This window comes from Saccoglossus kowalevskii, chromosome 15 (assembly GCF_978046115.1).
Source record: "Saccoglossus kowalevskii chromosome 15, keSacKowa6.1, whole genome shotgun sequence".
NCBI lineage: Eukaryota > Metazoa > Hemichordata > Enteropneusta > Harrimaniidae > Saccoglossus > Saccoglossus kowalevskii.
In genome coordinates this window covers 34,901,373-34,925,279 of record NC_140655.1, presented here as the reverse complement: position 1 = coordinate 34,925,279, position 23,907 = coordinate 34,901,373, and the positions used below count along the sequence as shown (strand labels likewise).

Genomic DNA, 23,907 nt, shown 5'->3' with positions numbered 1-23,907 from the left:
TAAATAAATAAATAAATAAATAAATAAATTAATTAATTAATTAATTAATTAATTAATTAATTGAAATGTCACGATGACACTGCAGTCGTCGTTGTGTCGTCACCGGAAGCGCTGTCCCAGCACAAACGTAGAAGACCCGACCTGCAGCGTCAATGTGCAGTCGTGGGATGTCAACAGCGCCACCACATGACTGTTACGTTACAATGAAAAAATAACGTTCGCATTTTCCTGAAAAAAATGAGTCATTCGTAGACAAATGTTAAAACATTTTACAAAGCAAAATTGTTTCCGAATTATTCAATAAGCTATCGAAGGTACCAGTCAGGTTGCGAAGATCATCGCTAAAGAGTATTTAAACACCAAACAAACTAACAATTGTATGAATCCGGAAGTGAATCGAACACGTTTTTAAATAATTGGCACGAGTAAGTTGTATAAACGTTGTTTCTTTTCCTCATAATTATCATCATGAAACTTACTGTAACAATGCTGACGGGAGAAATTTTCCCTTTGGAAGTGTCAAGCGATCTAGAAGTCGAAAATTTCAAAGCTTTGTGTGAATTTGAGTGCGGCTTTCCAAGTAGTGAAATGGTGGTGATGTTCAACGGGATTCCGTTACTCGAAGACAAGAAAACATTGCAAAGTTACGGTGTTAAGGACGGTGACGTTGTACTTTTACAACACATGGTTAACCCTCCACATTCCCCATCGTCAGTGACGTCACCACAACCCACTACAGGTAAGAATACTCTAAGCTCTACTGATCGTTTATATACCGGCAGTGACGTAGCTGCATGGTTACCTTTCTATTATTTTGTGTATCCTCGTCTTGGAGGACGGACGAAACAGTAGGAGGGTAACCAGGCTAACACTTGCCACATCATGCCTTGGTACAATTAATAGAAGAGTAACCAGGCTAACACTGACCACATCATACCTTGGTACAATGAGAACAATAGAAGAGTAACCAGGCTAACACTGACCACATCATGCCTTGATACAATGAGAACAATAGAAGAGTAACCAGGCTAACACTGACCACATCATGCCTTGGTACAATGAGAACAATAGAAGAGTAACCAGGCTAACACTGACCACATCATACCTTGGTACAATGAGAACAATAGAAGAGTAACCAGGCTAACACTGACCACATCATACCTTGATTTCCAGTTTCTAGTTCTGTATTCTTCAGCATTAATATTGGATTATTTGTAAGCTTAAGATTGTATTGTGAATTTCGTTCATTAATGGTATACTGTCTTCAGGGCCTACCTGTGGTTCAGAGTCCCATATTGACTACCGGTATGTCCTGGATCGTTTACTAGTACTTGTCGGTGTCTGACTGGTACTTGTACATGTATATACAAAATGTGACCAAGAACACAGAATAGTCAAAGTAGTAAAAAAATAGTAAAAATATGGTATACATGAACATGAACCCTAACATAATTATCAAGAGTGATTTTGAATTAGTTAAAATTTTGCAAACATGCTGTGACATTATATATAATTGGTGGTAGGAATTGCCAAGTCAGTTTATAAAATTGTGAACAAATATTATCGTAATCCACACTAACCAGGAAATACACCCATCATTGTCGCTGTCGACTTTGTCGAGCGGAGCTTATCATATGAGTGATTGTCCGTCGTCGTCCGTGTCAATGTTTTACTTTTTTGACTTCTTCTTGAAAACTACAAGCCTGAATGCTTTGATACTTGGTGTATATGTACCTTGGGCAGACCTCTCTTAGGTTTGTTCATTTCATGTTGATATCTTCAATTCTCTAATTTTGGTGAATATTTTTGTCATTTTTGGTAAAAAGTGATATTTTCGACTTCTTGTTAAAAACCGCAAGTGCAATTGCTTTGATATTACATATATAGGTACTACATGTGGACCTCTCTCAGATTTGTTCATTTTGTAATGATATCTTTAATTCTCTAATTTTGGTGAATATTTTTATCATTTTTGGTAAAAAGTGATATTTTCAACTTCTTGTTAAAAACCGCAAGTCCAATTGCTTTGATACTACATATATAGGTACTACATGTGAACCTCTCTCAGATTTGTTCATTTCGTGATGATATCTTCAATTCTCTAATTTTGGTGAATATTTTTGTAATTTTTGGTAAAAAGTGATATTTTCGACTTCTTGTTAAAAACCACAAGTCTGATTGCTTTGATATTACATATATAGGTACTACATGTGCACCTCTCTCAGATTTGTTCATTTTGTGATGATGTCTTCAATTCTCTAATTTTGGTGAATATTTTTGTAATTTTTGGTAAAAAGTGATATTTTCGACTTCTTGTTAAAAACCAATAGTTCAATTGCTTTGATATTACATATTTAGATACTACATGTAGACCTTTCTCAGATTTGTTCGTTTCGTGATGATATCTTCGATTCTATAATTTTGGTGAATATTTTTGTCATTTTTGGTAAAAAGTGATATTTTCGACTTCTTGTAGAAAACCAATAGTCTGATTGCTTTGATATTACATATATAGGTACTACATGTGGACCTCTCTCAGATTTGTTCATTTTGTGATGGTATCTTCAATTCTCTAATTTTGGTGAATATTTTTGTAATTTTTGGTAAAAAGTGATATTTTCGACTTCTTGTTAAAAACCACAAGTCTGATTGCTTTGATATTACATATATAGGTACTACATGTGCACCTCTCTCAGATTTGTTCATTTTGTGATGATGTCTTCAATTCTCTAATTTTGGTGAATATTTTTGTAATTTTTGGTAAAAAGTGATATTTTCGACTTCTTGTTAAAAACCAATAGTTCAATTGCTTTGATATTACATATTTAGATACTACATGTAGACCTTTCTCAGATTTGTTCGTTTCGTGATGATATCTTCGATTCTATAATTTTGGTGAATATTTTTGTCATTTTTGGTAAAAAGTGATATTTTCGACTTCTTGTAAAAAACCAATAGTCTGATTGCTTTGATATTACATATATAGGTACTACATGTGGACCTCTCTCAGATTTGTTCATTTTGTGATGATATCTTTAATTCTCTAATTTTGGTGAATATTTTTATCATTTTTGGTAAAAAGTGATATTTTCAACTTCTTGTTAAAAACCGCAAGTCCAATTGCTTTGATACTACATATATAGGTACTACATGTGAACCTCTCTCAGATTTGTTCATTTCGTGATGATATCTTCAATTCTCTAATTTTGGTGAATATTTTTGTAATTTTTGGTAAAAAGTGATATTTTCGACTTCTTGTTAAAAACCACAAGTCTGATTGCTTTGATATTACATATATAGGTACTACATGTGCACCTCTCTCAGATTTGTTCATTTTGTGATGATGTCTTCAATTCTCTAATTTTGGTGAATATTTTTGTAATTTTTGGTAAAAAGTGATATTTTCGACTTCTTGTTAAAAACCAATAGTTCAATTGCTTTGATATTACATATTTAGATACTACATGTAGACCTTTCTCAGATTTGTTCGTTTCGTGATGATATCTTCGATTCTATAATTTTGGTGAATATTTTTGTCATTTTTGGTAAAAAGTGATATTTTCGACTTCTTGTAGAAAACCAATAGTCTGATTGCTTTGATATTACATATATAGGTACTACATGTGGACCTCTCTCAGATTTGTTCATTTTGTGATGGTATCTTCAATTCTCTAATTTTGGTGAATATTTTTGTCATTTTTGGTAAAAAGTGATATTTTCGACTTCTTGTTAAAAACTGTAAGTTCGATTGCTTTGATACTATACATATTGTTCATTTTCTAATGATGTCTTCAGTTCTTTAATTGAAATGTGCACTGCTAACAGCGGAGCTATCTCAGCCGATAGGCTGCTTGTTTTATTTTGTTGTATTGCAACACATTAGTGATACAGTGACCCCTTGCGGGTGTCGGGATCCAAAAACTGAGACTTATCGGGGTTCGTGACTTACTGGTGGGGCCTTGTGAAGTGAAGTGGGAGTCATGTGTTGAAAACGGATAAAAAGCAAATATACACACATAGGTTTGTAGTAAGTTTTCTTTATTGAAAAACATCACAGCTTCCATCATGTTCGCATAGATTCAACTAATTGTAGTGAATTTTATAGAGCTACATCAAAGGCGGAGCATCAACAAAATATATAAAGTCGCGTCGTCAACACCTCGAGTCAGACGGGTGTCACCCTTTGTATCTCAGTATGTGTTTGACGAACAATGAGTGTTAAGTTGTCTCCTCTAGCCAATTAAATAATATATATATTATATATGTATGGTACATGTATGTCACTAAGCAGTTGAACAAAAATGCTATAAATGGTTAAATATTTCTCTGTCTAAGTAAGGGGACAATATTAGAGCATGGGTCTTATTTAGGAACTCCTGGCAAAGCAACTGCACAAATTACAGTATAAGGACAAATTAACAGCTCCTAAGGATGGTATTTGCAGATTAACACCAGTTGTTAATGACACAATAAACATTAATTAATTCTCCTAAGGATGGTATTTGCAGATTAACACTAGTTGTTAATGGCACAATAAACATTAATTAATTCTCCTAAGGATGGTATTTGCAAATTAACACCAGTTGTTAATGACACAATAAACATTAATTAATTCTCCTAAGGATGGTATTTGCAGATTAACACTAGTTGTTAATGGCACAATAAACATTAATTAATTCTCCTAAGGATGGTATTTGCAAATTAACACCAGTTGTTAATGACACAATAAACATTAATTAATTCTCCTAAGGATGGTATTTGCAGATTAACACTAGTTGTTAATGACACAATAAACATTAATTAATTCTCCTAAGGATGGTATTTGCAGATTAACACCAGATGTTAATGGCACAATAAACATTAATTAATTCTCCTAAGGATGGTATTTGCAGATTAACACCAGTTGTTAATGGCACAATAAACATTAATTAATTCTCCTAAGGATGGTATTTGCAGATTAACACCAGTTGTTAATGACACAATAAACATTAATTAATTCTCCTAAGGATGGTATTTGCAGATTAACACCAGTTGTTAATGACACAATAAACATTAATTAATTCTCCTAAGGATGGTATTTGCAGATTAACACCAGTTGTTAATGACACAATAAACATTAATTAATTCTCCTAAGGATGGTATTTGCAGATTAACACCAGTTGTTAATGACACAATAAACATTAATTAATTCTCCTAAGGATGGTATTTGCAGATTAACACCAGTTGTTAATGACACAATAAACATTAATTAATTCTCAACTCAGATGATTTAGCCACCATCTCCCATCTACACTTTCCTCCTTCATTTACAGGCATGCCACAGATAGACTTTAGTGGTATCCAGGTTCCTGGTCCTTCTAGTGGAGCATCAAGACCACAAGAACCTCAGAGAAACGATGATCCAGTTAAGCTACGTGAGATGCTGTTAGCGAACCCACATCAGTTGGCGCTATTAAAAGAAAGGAACCCACCTCTTGCTGAAGCATTACTGACAGGAGATATAAGTATGTCTTTCATTATATTTTGACAGATCTCTCTGAGTTACAGTTATTCCTTTTGGTATGTTTGTTCAACAGCAGCTATATTTATCTTCAAATATGAATGATAAAGACAATTGATTTCCAGTGTTGTCACAAAACATTTACCATATTTATCCGGGTAAGCGCCCAGGGTTCTGAACATGTAAAATTGACAAAAAAATAGGGCTGGGCCTATGCCTAGATATCCCCTGCAAAAAATAAAATTCAACAGTGAGGAATCATTTGAATTAGGATTTCCCCGCCGACGAACACACCCAATATGCGTCAACTCAAAATGAACTAAAATGTCAGGCGTTAAACTGCGTAAAATGATTAAAAAAAATTCGTCAAGGAAGGGGTTCGAATCCACATCAATGAATGGAGGTACAAGGCCGAAAAACTCACTCAAAGGTGTAGGTTTCAAGATTATAAATCCACAGTTTTATAATTGCTCTTGGGCTGGTTCAAAACAGTGGGTTTATTACTGTAAGCTGGTACTTTCTCGTGGTGTTTCTAATACATATTCTGAGTAGGGCTTCTGTTTGATATAAGGGGTTTCCATTTTCACATTTTGGTGTGTCAGAAAAAGTTTTTATTTTGTGAATACTACCTTCTTTGCTTAGTTTCTTTTCATATATTATTATATTATAGAGAAATTTACTGATGTGTTAAAGAAACAACAAAATGAGAGGGCAGAGCGTGAGATGGAGAGAATACGACTTATGAATGCAGATCCTTTTGATGCTGAGGCACAACAGAATATTGCTGAAGAAATTAGGTGAGCTATAAATGCACATTTTTGGTTAAATCTTTATAAATGACACTTTGTCTTAAATTAGGTGAGTTATAAATGCACATTTTTGGTTAAATTCTTATAAATGACACTTTGTCTTAAATTAGGTGAGTTATAAATGCACTTTTTTGGTTAAATTCTTATAAATGACACTTTGTCTTAAATTAGGTGAGTTATAAATGCACATTTTTGGTTAAATTCTTATAAATGACACTTTGTCTTAAATTAGGTGAGTTATAAATGCACTTTTTTGGTTAAATCTTTATAAATGACACTTTGTCTTAAATTAGGTGAGCTATAAATGCACATTTTTGGTTAAATTCTTATAAATGACACTTTGTCTTAAATTAGGTGAGTTATAAATGCACATTTTTGGTTAAATCTTTATAAATGACACTTTGTCTTAAATTAGGTGAGCTATAAATGCACATTTTTGGTTAAATCTTTATAAATGACACTTTGTCTTAAATTAGGTGAGCTATAAATGCACATTTTTGGTTAAATCTTTATAAATGACACTTGGTCTTAAATTAGGTGAGTTATAAATGCACATTTTTGGTTAAATTCTTATAAATGACACTTTGTCTTAAATTAGGTGAGTTATAAATGCACATTTTTGGTTAAATTCTTATAAATGACACTTTGTCTTAAATTAGGTGAGTTATAAATGCACATTTTTGGTTAAATTCTTATAAATGACACTTTGTCTTAAATTAGGTGAGTTATAAATGCACATTTTTGGTTAAATCTTTATAAATGACACTTTGTCTTAAATTAGGTAAGCTATAAAGACACATTTTTGGTTAAATCTTTATAAATGACACTTTGTCTTAAATTAGGTGAGCTATAAATGCACATTTTTGGTTAAATCTTTATAAATGACACTTTGTCTTAAATTAGGTGAGCTATAAATGCACATTTTTGGTTAAATCTTTATAAATGACACTTTGTCTTAAATTAGGTGAGCTATAAATGCACATTTTTGGTTAAATCTTTATAAATGACACTTGGTCTTAAATTAGGTGAGTTATAAATGCACATTTTTGGTTAAATTCTTATAAATGACACTTTGTCTTAAATTAGGTGAGTTATAAATGCACATTTTTGGTTAAATTCTTATAAATGACACTTTGTCTTAAATTAGGTGAGTTATAAATGCACTTTTTTGGTTAAATCTTTATAAATGACACTTTGTCTTAAATTAGGTGAGCTATAAATGCACATTTTTGGTTAAATCTTTATAAATGACACTTTGTCTTAAATTAGGTGAGCTATAAATGCACATTTTTGGTTAAATCTTTATAAATGACACTTTGTCTTAAATTAGGTGAGCTATAAATGCACATTTTTAGTTAAATCTTTATAAATGACACTTTGTCTTAAATTAGGTGAGTTATAAATGCACAATTTTGGTTAAATCTTTATAAATGACACTTTGTCTTAAATTAGGTGAGCTATAAATGCACATTTTTGGTTAAATCTTTATAAATGACACTTTGTCTTAAATTAGGTGAGCTATAAATGCACATTTTTGGTTAAATCTTTATAAATGACACTTGGTCTTAAATTAGGTGAGCTATAAATGCACATTTTTGGTTAAATCTTTATAAATGACACTTTGTCTTAAATTTGATCATCTCAACATTCTACCAATGTGTGTTCATTTAGTACAACATATGTTATTCTGGATAGTATTACGTTGATTATAAAATTAACTTGTATGTTTATTATTTATCAGACTTAGAAATGTTGAAGCCAATATGGAATCTGCCATGGAATATAATCCGGAAAGTTTTGGTCAAGTAATTATGTTGTATATAGATTGCCGAGTGAATGGACATCCTGTGAAGGCATTTGTTGATTCAGGTTAGTCATTTCATTGAGGTTAATTCAGATTAGTTATTCTGGTTAGTTAGAGGATTAAACAGCCAGTACCACTAACTGCATTCCTTGATAGGTTTCCTCTACACTACATCAGATGATTGTTGCCACAGCAATGTAAGCACAGCTGGCTCATTATTTCTGACATTGAAACTAGCAAACTAATATCAGCTTTACCAGATGCTGTGGAGAGGTTGAATCAGCAGAACACAAGTCATGTACACAGGCTATATGAACTAGCATTCCCTGTATTAAAGATAACTGGTATATGTGTACTTGAACTAAATTTTCTAGACATACCGTATTACCCCAGGCACGCGCCCAGGGGCCTAAACATACAAAATCAGGAAAAATTGGGGGTGGGCGCTTACCCAAGGACCACCCCAAAAAATATTTTAAAAAGTTGTTTTTGTGATCGTATGATAAGGTCAAATAAAGGAATGCTTTCGTACACTTTGTACACGTACTTATTTTTTGATTTATGCGAGGTTTCAATAAACGTGAGAACTGTGGGAACACTAAAACACAGGGTCGAATTTCAAGAATAAAACTTGTTTTATGTCAGCAAATGAAGTTGTATGTATTACTCACTGAAATTGGCTACAATTATGGTAAGTATTGTAATCACTGCACGGTTACTTTCTTAATAACCGTGATCAGTGCAAGTCGAAACGGCCGGGAAAAACTACCACTTGTAATCCAAGATGGCGATGACCTCAGTAGCATAATTTTGTTCACGCACGTATTGATACATCGCATCGTAATTACTGAAGAATAGCAGACAGTGTTATGAAACAAATAAACCTTTTATTACTGAACAGATGTGAAATATTTACAAACTATTGTGAATACATAAACATATCCAAATGGCGATACATAAAAAACAGACTGAAAATAAACTCTGGTCGACCTCATTAACATGATTTATTCACGCACCCACACACACGCTAAAATTATAATTGCAACAAGTTCCCACCGTCGGCATGCCTCATTATGGTTATCATAATGGACTTGAGGTCGGCAAAATGTTTTTTCTTCAACGACAGAAAAATAATCCACATGACCGTAATGCCATAGCTGTGATGAAGGATGGAAAGAAAGTAGCAAGTATACGACGTGATGGCTCAAAAGTGCTAGCTCCCGTTCACAGTCAGCTGGCATCGGTGTCGCTGGGTGTAGATGATGAAGGGAAGTTGTGCAACCAAATTTGCCAAGTTCACAGTTTTTCGCCAATAAAAAAATAACTAAGGCTTTTTGCCAGGTTTTCAGCATTTTTGTAATGAAGAAATTATTCTCTATCAATAATCCCAAAACAGGAACATTTCCACTAATTCTTGTGTTTTTTCGACGTTTTTTGAAAAACCTGTGATTAGGCTGCAAAAGTAGAACATTCCGGAGGGGGTGAAATGGAAGAGCCAAACTTAACGCGTAAAAATAGAACGCGTATTTTGACCTCTACGTGGCCAAGCAATGGCTGGACACGGATACGTTTGCGGTCATTGCCAAAAAGCCCAGCGTCCATCGCCTGACGATGCTCTTTCGTTATGGATTCAGTCAGCGAAGTGCTACGTTTTGAAACCAAAGCTAAGTGCTTCAAACCACTCACCAAAGTATGGATTATTGCAATATTGGATTCATCGTGAATGAAGAGAAAGCGGAACGTGTGCGCCAACATGCTGTGTGGTTCATCTTACGTCGTTAAGTTCCAATGAGTTTTACGTAAAAACATAAACAAAACGGCCCTTTTCAGGGCCACCACACACTCCAAAAAGAGAACTACCGTAACAAACACACTATTTAAATAAATCAAACGCGTTCGTTTTTGACAAATAAAACTTTATTGTTGACCCCATTCTTGGCTAAAAATCACCCTGGGCGTTTAACCGAGGATGTCCCCAACATGTAACTTTTGTGAAAACAGGGGGGTGGGCGCTTGCCCAGGGAGGGGCGCGTGCCCGGGGTAATACGGTAGTTGCACGTTTCATGTAAATAGGCCTGATACACCAAGAATGCAGAAATTTCTATAATTTGGGTTCAGTGTTTCTGTCCAGTAAGTTAGTGTATATCAGCTAATTTACATAACAATAGAATATTTCAATTACCTCTATTGTTTATCCAGAATTAGGGAAGGATGTATTTTTGACAAACATTGTAATATTTGATTATTCTGAAATTGTACATCCATGAGAATACTTTCACGTCCTGCTCCTCATCTGGGTGACCTCTCCTCCATCTGAGTTACCTCTCCTCCATCTGAGTGACCTCTCCTCCATCTGAGTGACCTCTCCTCCATCTGAGTGACCTCTCCTCCATCTGAGTGACCTCTCCTCCATCTGAGTTACCTCTCCTCCATCTGAGTTACCTCTCCTCCATCTAGGTGACCTCTCCTCCATCTGAGTGACCTCTCCTCCATCTGAATGATCTATCCTCCATCTGAGTTACCTCTCCTCCATCTAGGTGACCTCTCTTCCATCTGAGTGATCTCTCCTCCATCTGAGTGACCTCTCCTCCATCTGAGTTACCTCTCCTCCATCTGAGTGACCTCTCCTCCATCTGAGTGATCCCTCCTCTATCTGAGTGACCCTCCTCCATCTGAATGACCTCTCCTCCATCTGAGTGATCTCTCCTCCATCTGAGTGACCTCTCCTCCATCTCAGTGACCTCCCCTCCATCTGAGTGACGTCTTCTCCATCTGAATGATCTCTCCTCCATCTGAATGACCTCTCCTCCATCTGAATGACCTCTCCTCCATCTGAGTGACCTCTCCTCCATCTAGGTGACCTCTCCTCCATCTAGGTGACCTCTCCTCCATCTAGGTGACCTCTCCTCCATCTCAGTGACCTCTCCTCCATCTCAGTGACCTCTCCTCCATCTCAGTGACCTCTCCTCCATCTCAGTGACCTCTCCTCCATCTCAGTGACCTCCTCCATCTGAATGACCTCTCCTCCATCTGAGTTATCTCTCCTCCATCTGAGTTACCTGTCCTCCATCTAGGTGACCTCTCCTCTATCTCAGTGACCTCTCCTCCATTTCAGTGACCTCTCCTCCATCTGAGTGACCTCTCCTCCATCTGAATGACCTCTCCTCCATCTGAGTTATCTCTCCTCCATCTGAGTTATCTCTCCTCCATCTGAGTTACCTCTCCTCCATCTAGGTGACCTCTCCTCTATCTCAGTGACCTCTTCTCCATCTGATTGACCTTTCCTTCATCACAGTGACCTCATCTCCATCTCAGTGACCTCTCCCAACATCAATAAACCGCATGACAACCGCAGACTGACTGTTTAAAATAGAATTGTTTGTGAAATAAGAAGTATATTTTTTAAAATTTTAAATTTAAAGAGGTGATTACTCACATTAGTTTTTCCTAAATATTGAACATATTTTCAAATTCAAGTTGATATTAGGTTGGCTGAATAAATAAATGTTATCACTAGATTTCATACTAGTATCTCCTGGTACAGTTTCTTTGTGGTGAGTGACAGTAACGGGCAAAAATAGAGGATGTGACATCCACATAAACAGTTAGTGTATTATATGTATGTAGGAGACGTGGGGAGGGCATCAACAATCCAGTTTGTCCCATCCCCCTTCCTAAAGAATTATATATTTTTACTATAAATAACTTTGCCTAGAAAATATGGCGCAACTACATATACCATATCTGTTCTATTAATAGCGCAATGTGCTTATGTATGTCTATGGTCAAAATAAGTCATATTTTAAGTCATGTGTACTTGTATTGAAAATGTGCTTCTAATAGAGCAAATACAGTATGTGGTATTTGGTGCAAAACTTGTTATCTCAAACTCTGTGTAAATCATTATTATTAATGTACTCACCTTGTACAGTGTTTGATTTCATCTTATACACAACCTTAACAACATTTAATGATTTCAGGCATGTAGTGCTACAGTCTGATTGGTGAATCTAATCACCTGACTGTCACAAGGTAAATCTGTCAGCTGCCCTCTATAGGCCTCAATAGTAGATATATAACCAATACATGCAAAAGAAAATTGAATCAACAGGGCCCGCAGCTTTCGTAATATTGAACTGTTGGGTAGTATAAGATTCATACAGTTTTTTATAACAGATTTATGTTTTTTTCTTGACTTGGCCATATCATTGTAGTTGTCATGGTGATTAATGTGCTCCAGTATGAATCATTTGTTAGTTTTGATATGTTATAAAGTTTTGATCAAATATGCTATGTGTGTTCATTCAGTAACATTTAAATCAAACACTATCGACTGTGGGTTTACTTGGTATTTAAAGTTTAAAGCATGGTCTTTTATATCGTGTTGCAATTCAAGTCAAGAAGTTTCAAAATTTCCAACATATGGGATTGATCTGTATAATTTTTTGACAAGACAACCTACAATCATATCAACAAATTTTGCTTCTGGTGTCTGCTAAATGCATTCTAGAAAAGGTTTGTATTTTTTTTTAAATGAAGTGCCAAAATGAGTTGAACTATTTTATAAATTTTTAAAAAGAGCTTCACTTTGTATCAATTAATAAGGTTTTCCAATATGTGCATATTTGTCTTAATGAGCTCAGTTGATAGCCTTGGATGTTAATAATTATTCTAGTTTAAAAATAGAAGTGATAGTTTACAGTATTAACATTCATCATGCAATCTGGCAAATTGTTTTACATGTACATGTAATGTAAACTAATATTTTGTACATTGAGATGACAACCATGCTTATATTAGGCTCTATGAGTCTGAGAAAGTTCCAATGAGACACTGCATTAATTAAGTACATTTAGGATTTAAAAAATCTGAATAATATCACCTTGAATCAGCAGTTTTCAATGGTTATCAGTTAAGATGGTTCTATCTTTCTTCATGAGAAACTTCCTAATACCAGGTAGTAGGTCTCTTCCAGCTGCAAAATATCTTGTTGTAACCAAGGTTACCATGACTGCACTGCATATTCTAAAAGTCTGTTGAGAAATTTGTATAAAGGTGTGATGATTTTAGGCTATGAGTAAGTTTAGTCATTGATAAATTGTATGCAACATTTCATGAGGATTTTGACTCAGTTCCAGGCATAGCAGTTGAGTAATAAACATCTTAGTTTCATGTGCTCCTCTCTAGTGTGTTATTCTCCTTCCGGATTTGGTGACCAATGCTCACTTGGTTAACTCTGCTATAAGAAGTCAGCTCTCGATCTGTTTACAAATGGCAACACAATATCTTCATTATGACCTTAAGATACTAAAACTTGATCACAAATGAATAAAAAGAAATGCTTGGCTGCTATTTGCAAGAAACTTCTGATCCAAAGATCTTGTGAATACCATATTGCTTACACTTTGGTATTTAACACAATTACTTGTATTAATGGCTTCAAGGATGATGACTTTACTTATTTGTTCAAAATAAAGTATTGAATTGTTGACCTGTTCCAGGAGCTCAGATGACTATCATGAGTGCAGCGTGTGCAGAAAGGTGTAATATTAGGAGATTAGTTGATAGGAGATGGGCTGGTATTGCTAAAGGAGTCGGAACACAGAAAATAATAGGACGTGTACATCTAGGTGAGTAAGTAAGTAAGTAAGTCAGCTTAGAGTCTATCTTTAATAGTGTAGTTATTGCTACACCACATTATTACTCGATAGATCCAGAGTTTAAATCCTAACTGCAATGAACACCAAAATATAGTTGACTCTAACCTGGGTGAGTATGCCACAGACCCTATGGGTAGGTCAATTTAATGTGTTTCATTCACACACACACTCACTCACTCACTCACTCAGTCATCCCCAAATGCACACTTGTCATGTGGGGCGGCAACAAGGGTTCGCCACTTCTGCCTGTCCCAGGCTGGCTTCTGCATAGTTTATGTTTGAAGCTCCTCAACTCTGCTTCAGTAGTTCATCGCCAGGTGTTCTTGGGTTGTCCCCGATTAAGTCTTCCTTCTGGTGTCCAATGCCTTCTGATGATGTGACCAGGCCATCTACATCACCTTCACAAGATGATGGATTTCACACTGTCCTGGTTGCAGTGAGCGAGCAGTTGTTGGTTATAGATTATTTCAGGCCAAAATATCCGCAAGATTCTACTGAGGTTCTTGGTGAGGAAGGTGGACAGTTTGTTGAGGTTCCTTTACTTCATCCTCCAGCATTCCAATCCACAAAGCAAGGTGGAGATTATGCAACTCTGGTACAGTCTTAGTTTGGTCTTGGTGCTGTACTGGAATAACTTCCACACATTGTTCAGCATTCTGAAGGCATTTTGTCTCTAGCTGAGGCTGTTTTTGATGTCGCTGCCTGCAATAGGTGAACTTATCTGTCGTCGGTAGATCTTCTTCGTTCACTGTGAGAGGTGAGGGGTTCTTAATGTGGAGCAACAACACCTGTTTTCTTCCTGTTGATTTTCAGAGCCGCGTCGTCTTCTCCTGCATGTGTTGATACGTATGCCAGACCAATTCTAGATCGTCAACGAAGTCCAGTTCTTCAAGTGTTGAGAAAAGGGTCCATCTGATGCTTCTTGGTAGGTTCTCTGTCTTTCTTCTCATTACCCAGTCAGTTGATATGTTGAAGAGCATCACCAACATCCTTGTCTGATGCCAATCTTCACTTCAAAGCTTGATTCACTATTTCCAACTTTGAAGTTCCTGTAAAACTTTTAATGACCAGTACAATCTGCTGTACATGTGGAATTCCATATGCCTTGAGGATACACCATAGATTTTCTTGGTGTATGTTGTCAAAAGCCTTTCCAAAATCCACAAATTTGATGTACAACTGTCTCTGCCACTCTGTACACTGCTATGTTCTGTAAGGTGAAGATCTGGTCTATACACCCTTTTCTTCTTGAATATCTGCTTTTTCTTTCCTGAGCTTCTGGTTCTTTGCTAAGAAAGATCCTGGTCTTACTTGGAATTGACAGTAGTGTTGTTCCTCTCCAGTTGTTACAGTTGTTTAGTGATACTTTGGGATCTTCACAACTCCTTCTGTCCAGTCTTCTATTATTTGTTTCTCGTTCCATATGGCTGTGAGTAGTGGCTGAAGAACTTGTACAGCAAACTTTGGACCTACTTTTGAACAGCTCTGCATTGAGGCTGTCCTGACCTGGTGCTTTAGGAAATAGGAAACATAAATGTTAAAATACTGAGTAATCACAACTGTCTGGTGGCAGATATTATACATTCAGTTACCGTTTATTAAATGTTCTATGTCCACACTGAATGTTACACACAAAAAAAGCCCCAGTATGTCTTATTAGTCCCCGTTCGGACGAAGTCCGAAAACGGGGACTTATAATTCGGTCTCCGTGTGTCCGTCCGGAGTCATATCTCAGAATCCCTTGGACCGATTCCGTTCATTCTTTGCATGTGCCTAGTACTTTATGTGGGACATATGCACATGCAATGGTTTAGCGATTCGATTCAAAATGGCCGACTGGCAGCCATCTTGTTTTTTGAAAATGTTGTATTTTGGACATGCTTTGTCAGTTTTCATTCAAACTTGGTACATAGATTATACATGTTAGGATACATGTCCATGATGATTTATTTCACAATTGGATCAAACATGGCCGACTGGCAGCCATCTTGTTTTTTGAAAATGTCGTATTTTGGACATGCTTTGTCAGTTTTCATTCAAATTTAGTACATAGATCATACATGTTAGGATACATGTCCCCGACCATCCGTGAGTTCCTGAGGAAGTCCGTTCGACCGTCCGTGTGTCTGTCTGTCCATGCGTCAGTCTGTCCAACGTCATATTTCAGTATCCTGTGGACCGATTCCGTTTATTCTTTGCATGTGCCCAGTACCTTATGTGGGACATATGCACTTGCAGTGATTTCGCAATTGGATCAAAGATGGTCGACTGGCAGGCATCTTGTTTTTGTTTTTTTATGCGGTATCTTGGATGTGCTCTGTCAGTTTTCATTCAAATTTGGCACATACATGTACTTTATACATGTTAGGATGCATTGCCATGACAATTTGTTTCAAAATCTGGTCAAGGATGGTCGTTTGACAGCCATCTGACTTTTTGGCCTTACTACTATATTTCCACAATTTATGTACCATTTTCATTTGTATTTGGCACATACATCATACATATCTCTGTGTTTCATAATCAGATCAAAGATGGCTGAATAACGACTGTTTTTATTTTGGCCATATTACTATGACACGAAACACGTGTTTTCATGTAAATAAACAATCTGTTGTATACGCCACTTGGAACTCAAGTTTCAAGGACACGCTTGCGACAACCCCTCCGCTTTAATATGACAAGCACAAAGAGAACTTAACGAGGACTGTGTCATTTTCAATGACTTATTTATACATATAATGTCTTTATATAAAATTTAAATATTATTAAATACTAAAATTTATGTTTGAAGTTTTATGTTCTGTACCGTAAACTTATGTGTACACCACAGTAAAACTTATGTGTACACCACAGTAAAACTTATGTGTACACCACAGTAAAACTTATGTGTACACCACAGTAAAACTTATGTGTACACCACAGTAAAACTTATGTGTACACCACAGTAAAACTTATGTGTACACCACAGTAAAACTTATGTGTACACCACAGTAAAACTTATGTGTACACCACAGTAAAACTTATGTGTACACCACAGTAAAACTTATGTGTACACCACAGTAAAACTTATGTGTACACCACAGTAAAACTGGAGCTTTAAATTTATAAGTAGAGTCCTTTGTATTTTGTTTTTTTTAATATGTAATGTACAAATTTTTCTACTTTATATCCTGCAATAAAAAATTAATAATAATAACTTATGAATAGTAGATTTTGATGTAAAGCAAAATTGCATAGAATGGAATGCGCCAAACAAGCCACTAATGGCATAGAATGGAATGCGCCAAACAAGCCACTAATGGCATAGAATGGAATGCGCCAAACAAGCCACTAATGGCATAGAATGGAATGCGCCAAACAAGCCACTAATGGCATAGAATGGAATGCGCCAAACAAGCCACTAATGGTATAGAATGGAATGCGCCAAACAAGCCACTAATGGCATAGAATGGAATGCCCCAAACAAGCCACTAATGGCATAGAATGGAATGCGCCAAACAAGCCACTAATGGCATAGAATGGAATGCGCCAAACAAGCCACTAATGGTATAGAATGGAATGCGCCAAACAAGCCACTAATGGCATAGAATGGAATGCGCCAAACAAGCCACTAATGGCATAGAATGGAATGCGCCAAACAAGCCACTAATGGCATAGAATGGAATGCGCCAAACAAGCCACTAATGGTATAGAATGGAATGCGCCAAACAAGCCACTAATGGCATAGAATGGAATGCGCCAAACAAGCCACTAATGGCATAGAATGGAATGCGCCAAACAAGCCACTAATGGCATAGAATGGAATGCGCCAAACAAGCCACTAATGGCATAGAATGGAATGCGCCAAACAAGCCACTAATGGCATAGAATGGAATGCGCCAAACAAGCCACTAATGGCATAGAATGGAATGCGCCAAACAAGCCACTAATGGCATAGAATGGAATGCGCCAAACAAGCCACTAATGGCATAGAATGGAATGCGCCAAACAAGCCACTAATGGCATAGAATGGAATGCGCCAAACAAGCCACTAATGGCTCATTTATACAATACTGTCTAAAGATCATATGGAGAACTTGTAGTTGAACTCTGACCCATAGTAAGTGTTTTAATTTTATTGTTTCCTAGGTCAAATTCAGATTGGTCCTGACTACTTGCAGTCTTCATTCTCCATCTTAGAAGATCAACCAATGGATATGTTGTTGGGTTTGGATATGTTAAAGAGACATCAGGTATGGTATAAAAAACATACTCCAGTGCCATCTGTGTTGGTGGCAATCAATTACTGGTAAAACCTATATAAACTATTTTCTCTATTAATGTCAACAGTCTTCAAAGCATACTATTGGTAATGTCATGCACTTTTACAAGTTTACATGCTCTTCCACAGTCTATGTATTGTTCTCTGCATGTAGGCATAATAATAGGGGTACATTTCCTAGTTTTTAATTATTCTGATCTGTAAATAACTTGAATTCATTGAACACAAAAAAAGCATATCCCTTCATCAATTGTATATGATATATGTAAAATGGTTGGATATATATACATATACATATGACGCCTTACTAAACGATTTTGGCTAAAAATCCGTTCCGCCGCCTCTTTACAACAGTGTTTATACGCGGAACTTGATATTGCTTTTTACAATTTGGGTTGCCTTTGAATCACATATTTTAGTGAAATATTGTTTATAGAGTGAAATATTATTGTCATACATAATTCAATCTTTGAAACAACAGAAACTAACACATAATAACGATAATCAAATTTGTGTTTGAAGTTCGAAAGTAGTTGCGTTATTTCCAGTTTCAACTAGTTCGAAAATAGAACGTCCTTGAGCGCAATAAAATCACGCGTAGAACTCCATCGGAACCAGCGTAAACTTATTGCAATTTGCGCGATTTGGGCCCAGTTTGTTCTTACAAGCTTTCTAAGTTTCATTTATCATTATTTAGTAAACAGGTCTCTGAAACGATTTAATATATCCGTAAATCACGTGGCAATCGACAATTGGCTTCGAAACGTTCGAAATTTCGAACAAACTCCCAGCACACCAAGCGCGATATGCAGCGTCAATGATTGTTGGAGTTCTTCATCTCGTGATCAGTCAAGCCACATAGAAATATGGCGTTGAGTTCGATCGTCAGCATTTTCTCCGCATTCGTATTCGCACAGAGATCGATGTAAATTTTATTATAACAGGAGATAAGTAATTTCAAAGATAAATGCAACAAGTTTTCAACCCCAAATAGTTATTTAGAACGCCGTTAGAGACGTTTTCATTACAGCTACCGGGCCTTTAATGATTTCAAGCATGTAGTGATACAGTCTGATTGGTGAATCTAATCACTGTCACAAGGTAAATCTGTCTGCTGCCCTCTATAGGCCTCAATAGTAGATATATAACCAATACATGCAAGAGTAAATTGAATCAACAGGGCCCGCAGCTTTCGTAAAATTGAACTGTTGGGTAGTATAAGATTCATACATTGTTCTTTGCAAGTTACACATGTATCCCACAGAAAATGGTTTTGCTTAATGTTAGGGACGACGTCAAAAGATCGATGTTGGATAAAAAACTTATTTCCTTTAGTTTGGGGGTGGGGGGTTTTAACCTCAAAAAGTTTCCATCCTACAAAAACAATTTTATTTTTTAATGAAGTCAAAAAAATCTTATAGTATTTGTCGTTCGTTTTTTTTTTTCTATCCAATCATGGACAGAAATAACCGAAAAGGGAAAAAAACAGAAAAATGGTTTGGTTCGAGTGTAAATCTGTGCGTCAAATGAGGTGCATTTGTAAAATCTTTTTACACCCACCCGAAAACCAACGTCTATGCAATACTACTGTCCGTTTATCAATTTGTATTTAATGGTGAATGTAGTCCGACGCCATGACCAATATTTATCAATTAAGTTTCAGTGGGGGTAGGGGGGTTTGGAAAAAAACTAAAGGAATTAAGTTTTTTATCCGACATCGATCTTTTGACGTCGTCCCTTAAGAAAATTGAAAAATTATACAGTGAATTTTTTACCTTGTCTGTATCATTATAGATGCAAGGTATATAAGAGGGGAAATAATTTTCATTTGTACTCTGAAAAGTCAATATTGGATCGTCTAACATATTTATTTACTTGTTAGTGTACTATAGATTTAAAAAGAAATGTCCTGTCAATAGGAACAACTGGGAAAGAGACTCCTTTCCTTAGTGAGAGTGAGCTGCCGGAGTGTGCTCGATTAAACCGGAGTTTATCAGTGAGTGAAGAGGATGACAAAGCACTAGCAGAAGCAATGCAACAATCAGCTGAAGAAGCAGGTATGTATCCATGGCAACAAGACATATGCAACATCCATTGTAAAATGGTTATTTTATTTGTTTTTGAGATCTAGTGGATATATTTAAAAAGTAAATAGTTGAAATCTGAATAAAAAAACCTCAACTAATTTATTGAGGTAATAGTGTCTGTAATCATTTTATATGTTTTTAGGAATGTCTTAATAGGAACTGCAATGGTAAGACATGGATTGTGAAGTTAGCTGAAAAGATTGTGAAGTTAGGCATGAAGATTACAAAGTTAGATAAAGTGATTGTGAAGTTAGGTGAAAAGATTGTGAAGTTAGGCGAAAAGATTGTGAAGTTAGGCGAAAAGATTGTGAAGTTAGGCATGAAGATTACAAAGTTAGATAAAGTGATTGTGAAGTTAGGGGAAAAGATTGTGAAGTTGGGCATGAAGATTACAAAGTTAGATAAAGTGATTGTGAAGTTAGGGGAAAAGATTGTGAAGTTGGGCATGAAGATTACAAAGTTAGATGAAAAGATTGTGAAGTTGGGCATGAAGATTACAAAGTTAGATAAAGTGATTGTGAAGTTAGGTGAAAAGATTGTGAAGTTAGGCATGAAGATTACAAAGTTAGATAAAGTGATTGTGAAGTTAGGTGAAAAGATTGTGAAGTTAGGCATGAAGATTACAAAGTTAGATAAAGTGATTGTGAAGTTAGGTGAAAAGATTGTGAAGTTAGGGGAAAAGATTGTGAAGTTAGGCATGAAGCTTATTTTAGTCTATGCACCTAGGTTTAGCTGGCCTCAAACCATCAATTGTGTGACACCCATAAATTAAATTAAGTACTATTATTGAATTATTAGTAAACTTGTTATTTTAATGTCGTTTAAGGTAGAGATGCAGTTTACCTGACAGATATGTTAATTAGTTATTTAGAGAACCAAGATGACCTCCCTTGTCCACAAAACTATATATTTTCGAAGAGCTTATTGTATGAATTATAAAATTTTGTTAGTATTTTTTTTATGAACACTGTAGTTTGAAATATGCACAAAAATATGCTTTTTTGGTCAAAAGTGATTGAAAAAAAAATAGCTTCTAAACCATGCTTCTGTTCCCTGTCAAAATTGGTTTATGGGTACATCTGTTTGCTATGAAGAAAGTGGTGTCTTGAAAAAAAGTCAAAGCATCTAGGAGCTATTTTTTTAAAGTTCTGGGATGTGCACTAAAAAGAAGCTGAGATAATTGCTAATTTGCATAACAATACTCTCGGTAAAAAGTTTGCTAATGCTCATAATTAAAATGGCTGTAACAGTTCCACATTTGAATGTATTATCGTTTTGTTAAATAATAAATATTGTGCATAATATGGAGATCTCGTCATTTCTTTTTTTCAACATGTTTCTTTTTTATTATTTATGTACAGCCTTGCTAAATCTTGCTAAGCATTCAAAAGAGATAATGTTTGCACCTGTTATCTATATTTTAAAATTGTTTTTTGAGTATGTTCCTCTATTCACAATTCTACAAAATTGTAACAGTCTATAGCCAAGACTGTTTGGATAATAAAAAGCAAAAAAAAAAAAACTCACTCCCAAGTGCCCACGAACATGCATCTCTACCTTAAGTAAATTCTTGAATAAAAATATTTGATATAGGCAAAATTTAGTTAGTTAATTAGTTTTCATTATGCTCATTTCTCATGCTTCAATTTCCCATCTTGTACTATTAATTTGAAATTACCTTTTTGAAGTACTAGTATCTTAGTTTACTGATTTCAAAATTCAAATATTGCAGAAGTTTATTAGAATGAGGGTGATTGATTTGAGTAGCCTGCTGTAGCAATACTACTGTATGTAGACATAACAAATTATGTCACTGTACTTGTCATAATAGTAAATAAATCTGTATAAGTGTTAGTTAGGACACCTACAGTGGTAGCTAATAAAGAAGTTATTACTGCAAAGTACATGTGAAGACAGAACAGTGATTGTATTGACTAAAACAGATCAGAGGTTGATCCCATACTTCAATATATCGTTTGCAGTCAGTGATGTGATTATGTGCTACATTGTTGCTGTGTTTGATATAAACAAAGGAATACATTTGAATTTGATGCAAATATAGTTCAAAATAATGTATCAAACACGTCCATACATTATTTTACAGACAAATGAATTCCATTGTTTTTGCTGCCAGTTGTATGCATTGTCCTTCATTCCTGATTACCAACTTCATCTCTAGTAGCTTTGAAAACAGAATGCATTGTCCTTCATTCCTGATTACCAACTTCATCTCTAGTAGCTTTGAAAACAGAATGCATTGTCCTTCATTCCTGATTACCAACTTCATCTCTAGTAGCTTTGAAAACAGAATGCATTGTTCTTCATTCCTGATTACCAACTTCATCTCTAGTAGCTTTGAAAACAGAACAAAGATAACTTTATGAATTGTACCAAAATTTTATATTATGCATAATTGTTCCTGATGTTCCTAATTTTATTTAAGTGGAAAATGTTTTTAAATAACAATTTTCTGAAATTAGTCTTTTTCTGTGTGTAAAGTAATGAACAAGCCGATAATTCCTTTCAACAGCCGGGCCTAGTTCCAGTGACTCTCAAGAAGCTGACATCAAAAAATTAACAGACATGGGTTTTTCAAGACAAAATGTTTTAGAGGAGCTAAGACTATGTGGAGGAGATGTGAACAAAGCATCAGTCTCATTACTTGCAAAGACTTTACATGGACCTTGATGGTGTGGACTTTTATAACTAGTTTATATGTGAAATAATTGACATCACTTGAATGCTTGCATCCAGATGAATTTTGGAAACTTATTTCCATGTTTGTTCAAATTTTTATTAAAATTTACTGTCAATTTAGAAGTGACTAAATATAATATTGTGTGAAGAATCATTATCAAAGGTCACATTTATCAGTATTTTTTGCAGAAACAAGCAAGACAATTCTTTGCACAACACAATGTTACCATTTTGTCAGATAATATAAAACACTGCGACTCAAACACACTTGACTACACAAATTCATTTTGCCTGTTTTGGGGCTTAGTGTAATCTTACGTACATAGGTATTGTTTTGTCTGTCAAAATTGTACATGAAAAAGAAATAACCTTTACACAGTAGGGTGCCATATATGGTCAAGCATTATATTTAAACCTGTCTTAACTGAATGGGTTGTACACAAAGTCCTTGGTGTTCAGTATAGACAGGTTGCACTTGATGTATTTGCTCTTAGTTTGTGTCTCCAAGGACTGGTATAATTTTAATACTTTTGTCACCTTTAACAAAATAAAAATCACATATTTTTCTTTATCAATTTTTTTTCTGTAGCCAGTAAATAAGACGCATCATACTGGAAAATTGTCAATGATTTTGTAAAACTGTATCAATAATCTTTTGTTATAAATTAAAAAAAACAAAAATAGATGAAGAAAATGATGGTCCTCATAAGGGTTAAGTATACACAGAAATGATACAGCTATATAGGCCGCTGTACTATGTTAATTTTTTTTACATTTTGCCAATCAGCATGGTCAATGTCTGAATATATATCACTCATTGATCACTTGTGATCTGATGTGATGATATACGTGGAACGTAAACTAATGCAGCGGCCTATAGCAGCTGGTTGTTCGCCATACTGCTATTGAACATAATCTCATAGTATGTATGCATTACTGTGTTTTTCATGGAAAGTGGGAATGTCATTTTGCTAGGAACAAATCTACTCACAATGAAGTTGCACATAAAGTTGTCTCAGGCATCAAAAGGTTCATTTCTTAAGTAAATTTCACCAAAATGGTTTTGTTTTGCCAGCTTATGCAATT

General features: G+C 35.3%; 2 protein-coding genes across 3 annotated transcripts; both read left to right on the top strand.

The window, feature by feature from the left end:
- The first annotated feature begins 385 nt into the window (after nt 1-385).
- Nucleotides 386-23,515, top strand: LOC102808572 (protein DDI1 homolog 2-like). 2 transcript variants are annotated; one of them, XM_085490754.1, is made up of 8 exons: nt 386-739; nt 5,313-5,504; nt 6,171-6,297; nt 8,051-8,178; nt 13,615-13,743; nt 17,905-18,008; nt 19,920-20,094; nt 22,655-23,515. In XM_085490754.1, exons 1-8 carry the CDS (start codon nt 469-471, stop codon nt 22,810-22,812), a joined length of 1,284 nt encoding a protein of 427 aa, XP_085346880.1. In that variant the 5' UTR covers nt 386-468; the 3' UTR covers nt 22,813-23,515. The 2 variants fall into 2 exon arrangements, with proteins under 2 accessions (XP_085346880.1, XP_085346881.1); XM_085490755.1 differs by lacking the exon at nt 22,655-23,515 and adding an exon at nt 20,267-20,406.
- LOC146734339 (uncharacterized) lies at nt 20,276-20,986 on the top strand. The gene is made up of 2 exons (XM_085490756.1): nt 20,276-20,651; nt 20,673-20,986. Exons 1-2 carry the CDS (start codon nt 20,339-20,341, stop codon nt 20,894-20,896), a joined length of 537 nt encoding a protein of 178 aa, XP_085346882.1. The 5' UTR covers nt 20,276-20,338; the 3' UTR covers nt 20,897-20,986.
- Nucleotides 23,516-23,907: the final 392 nt, after the last annotated feature.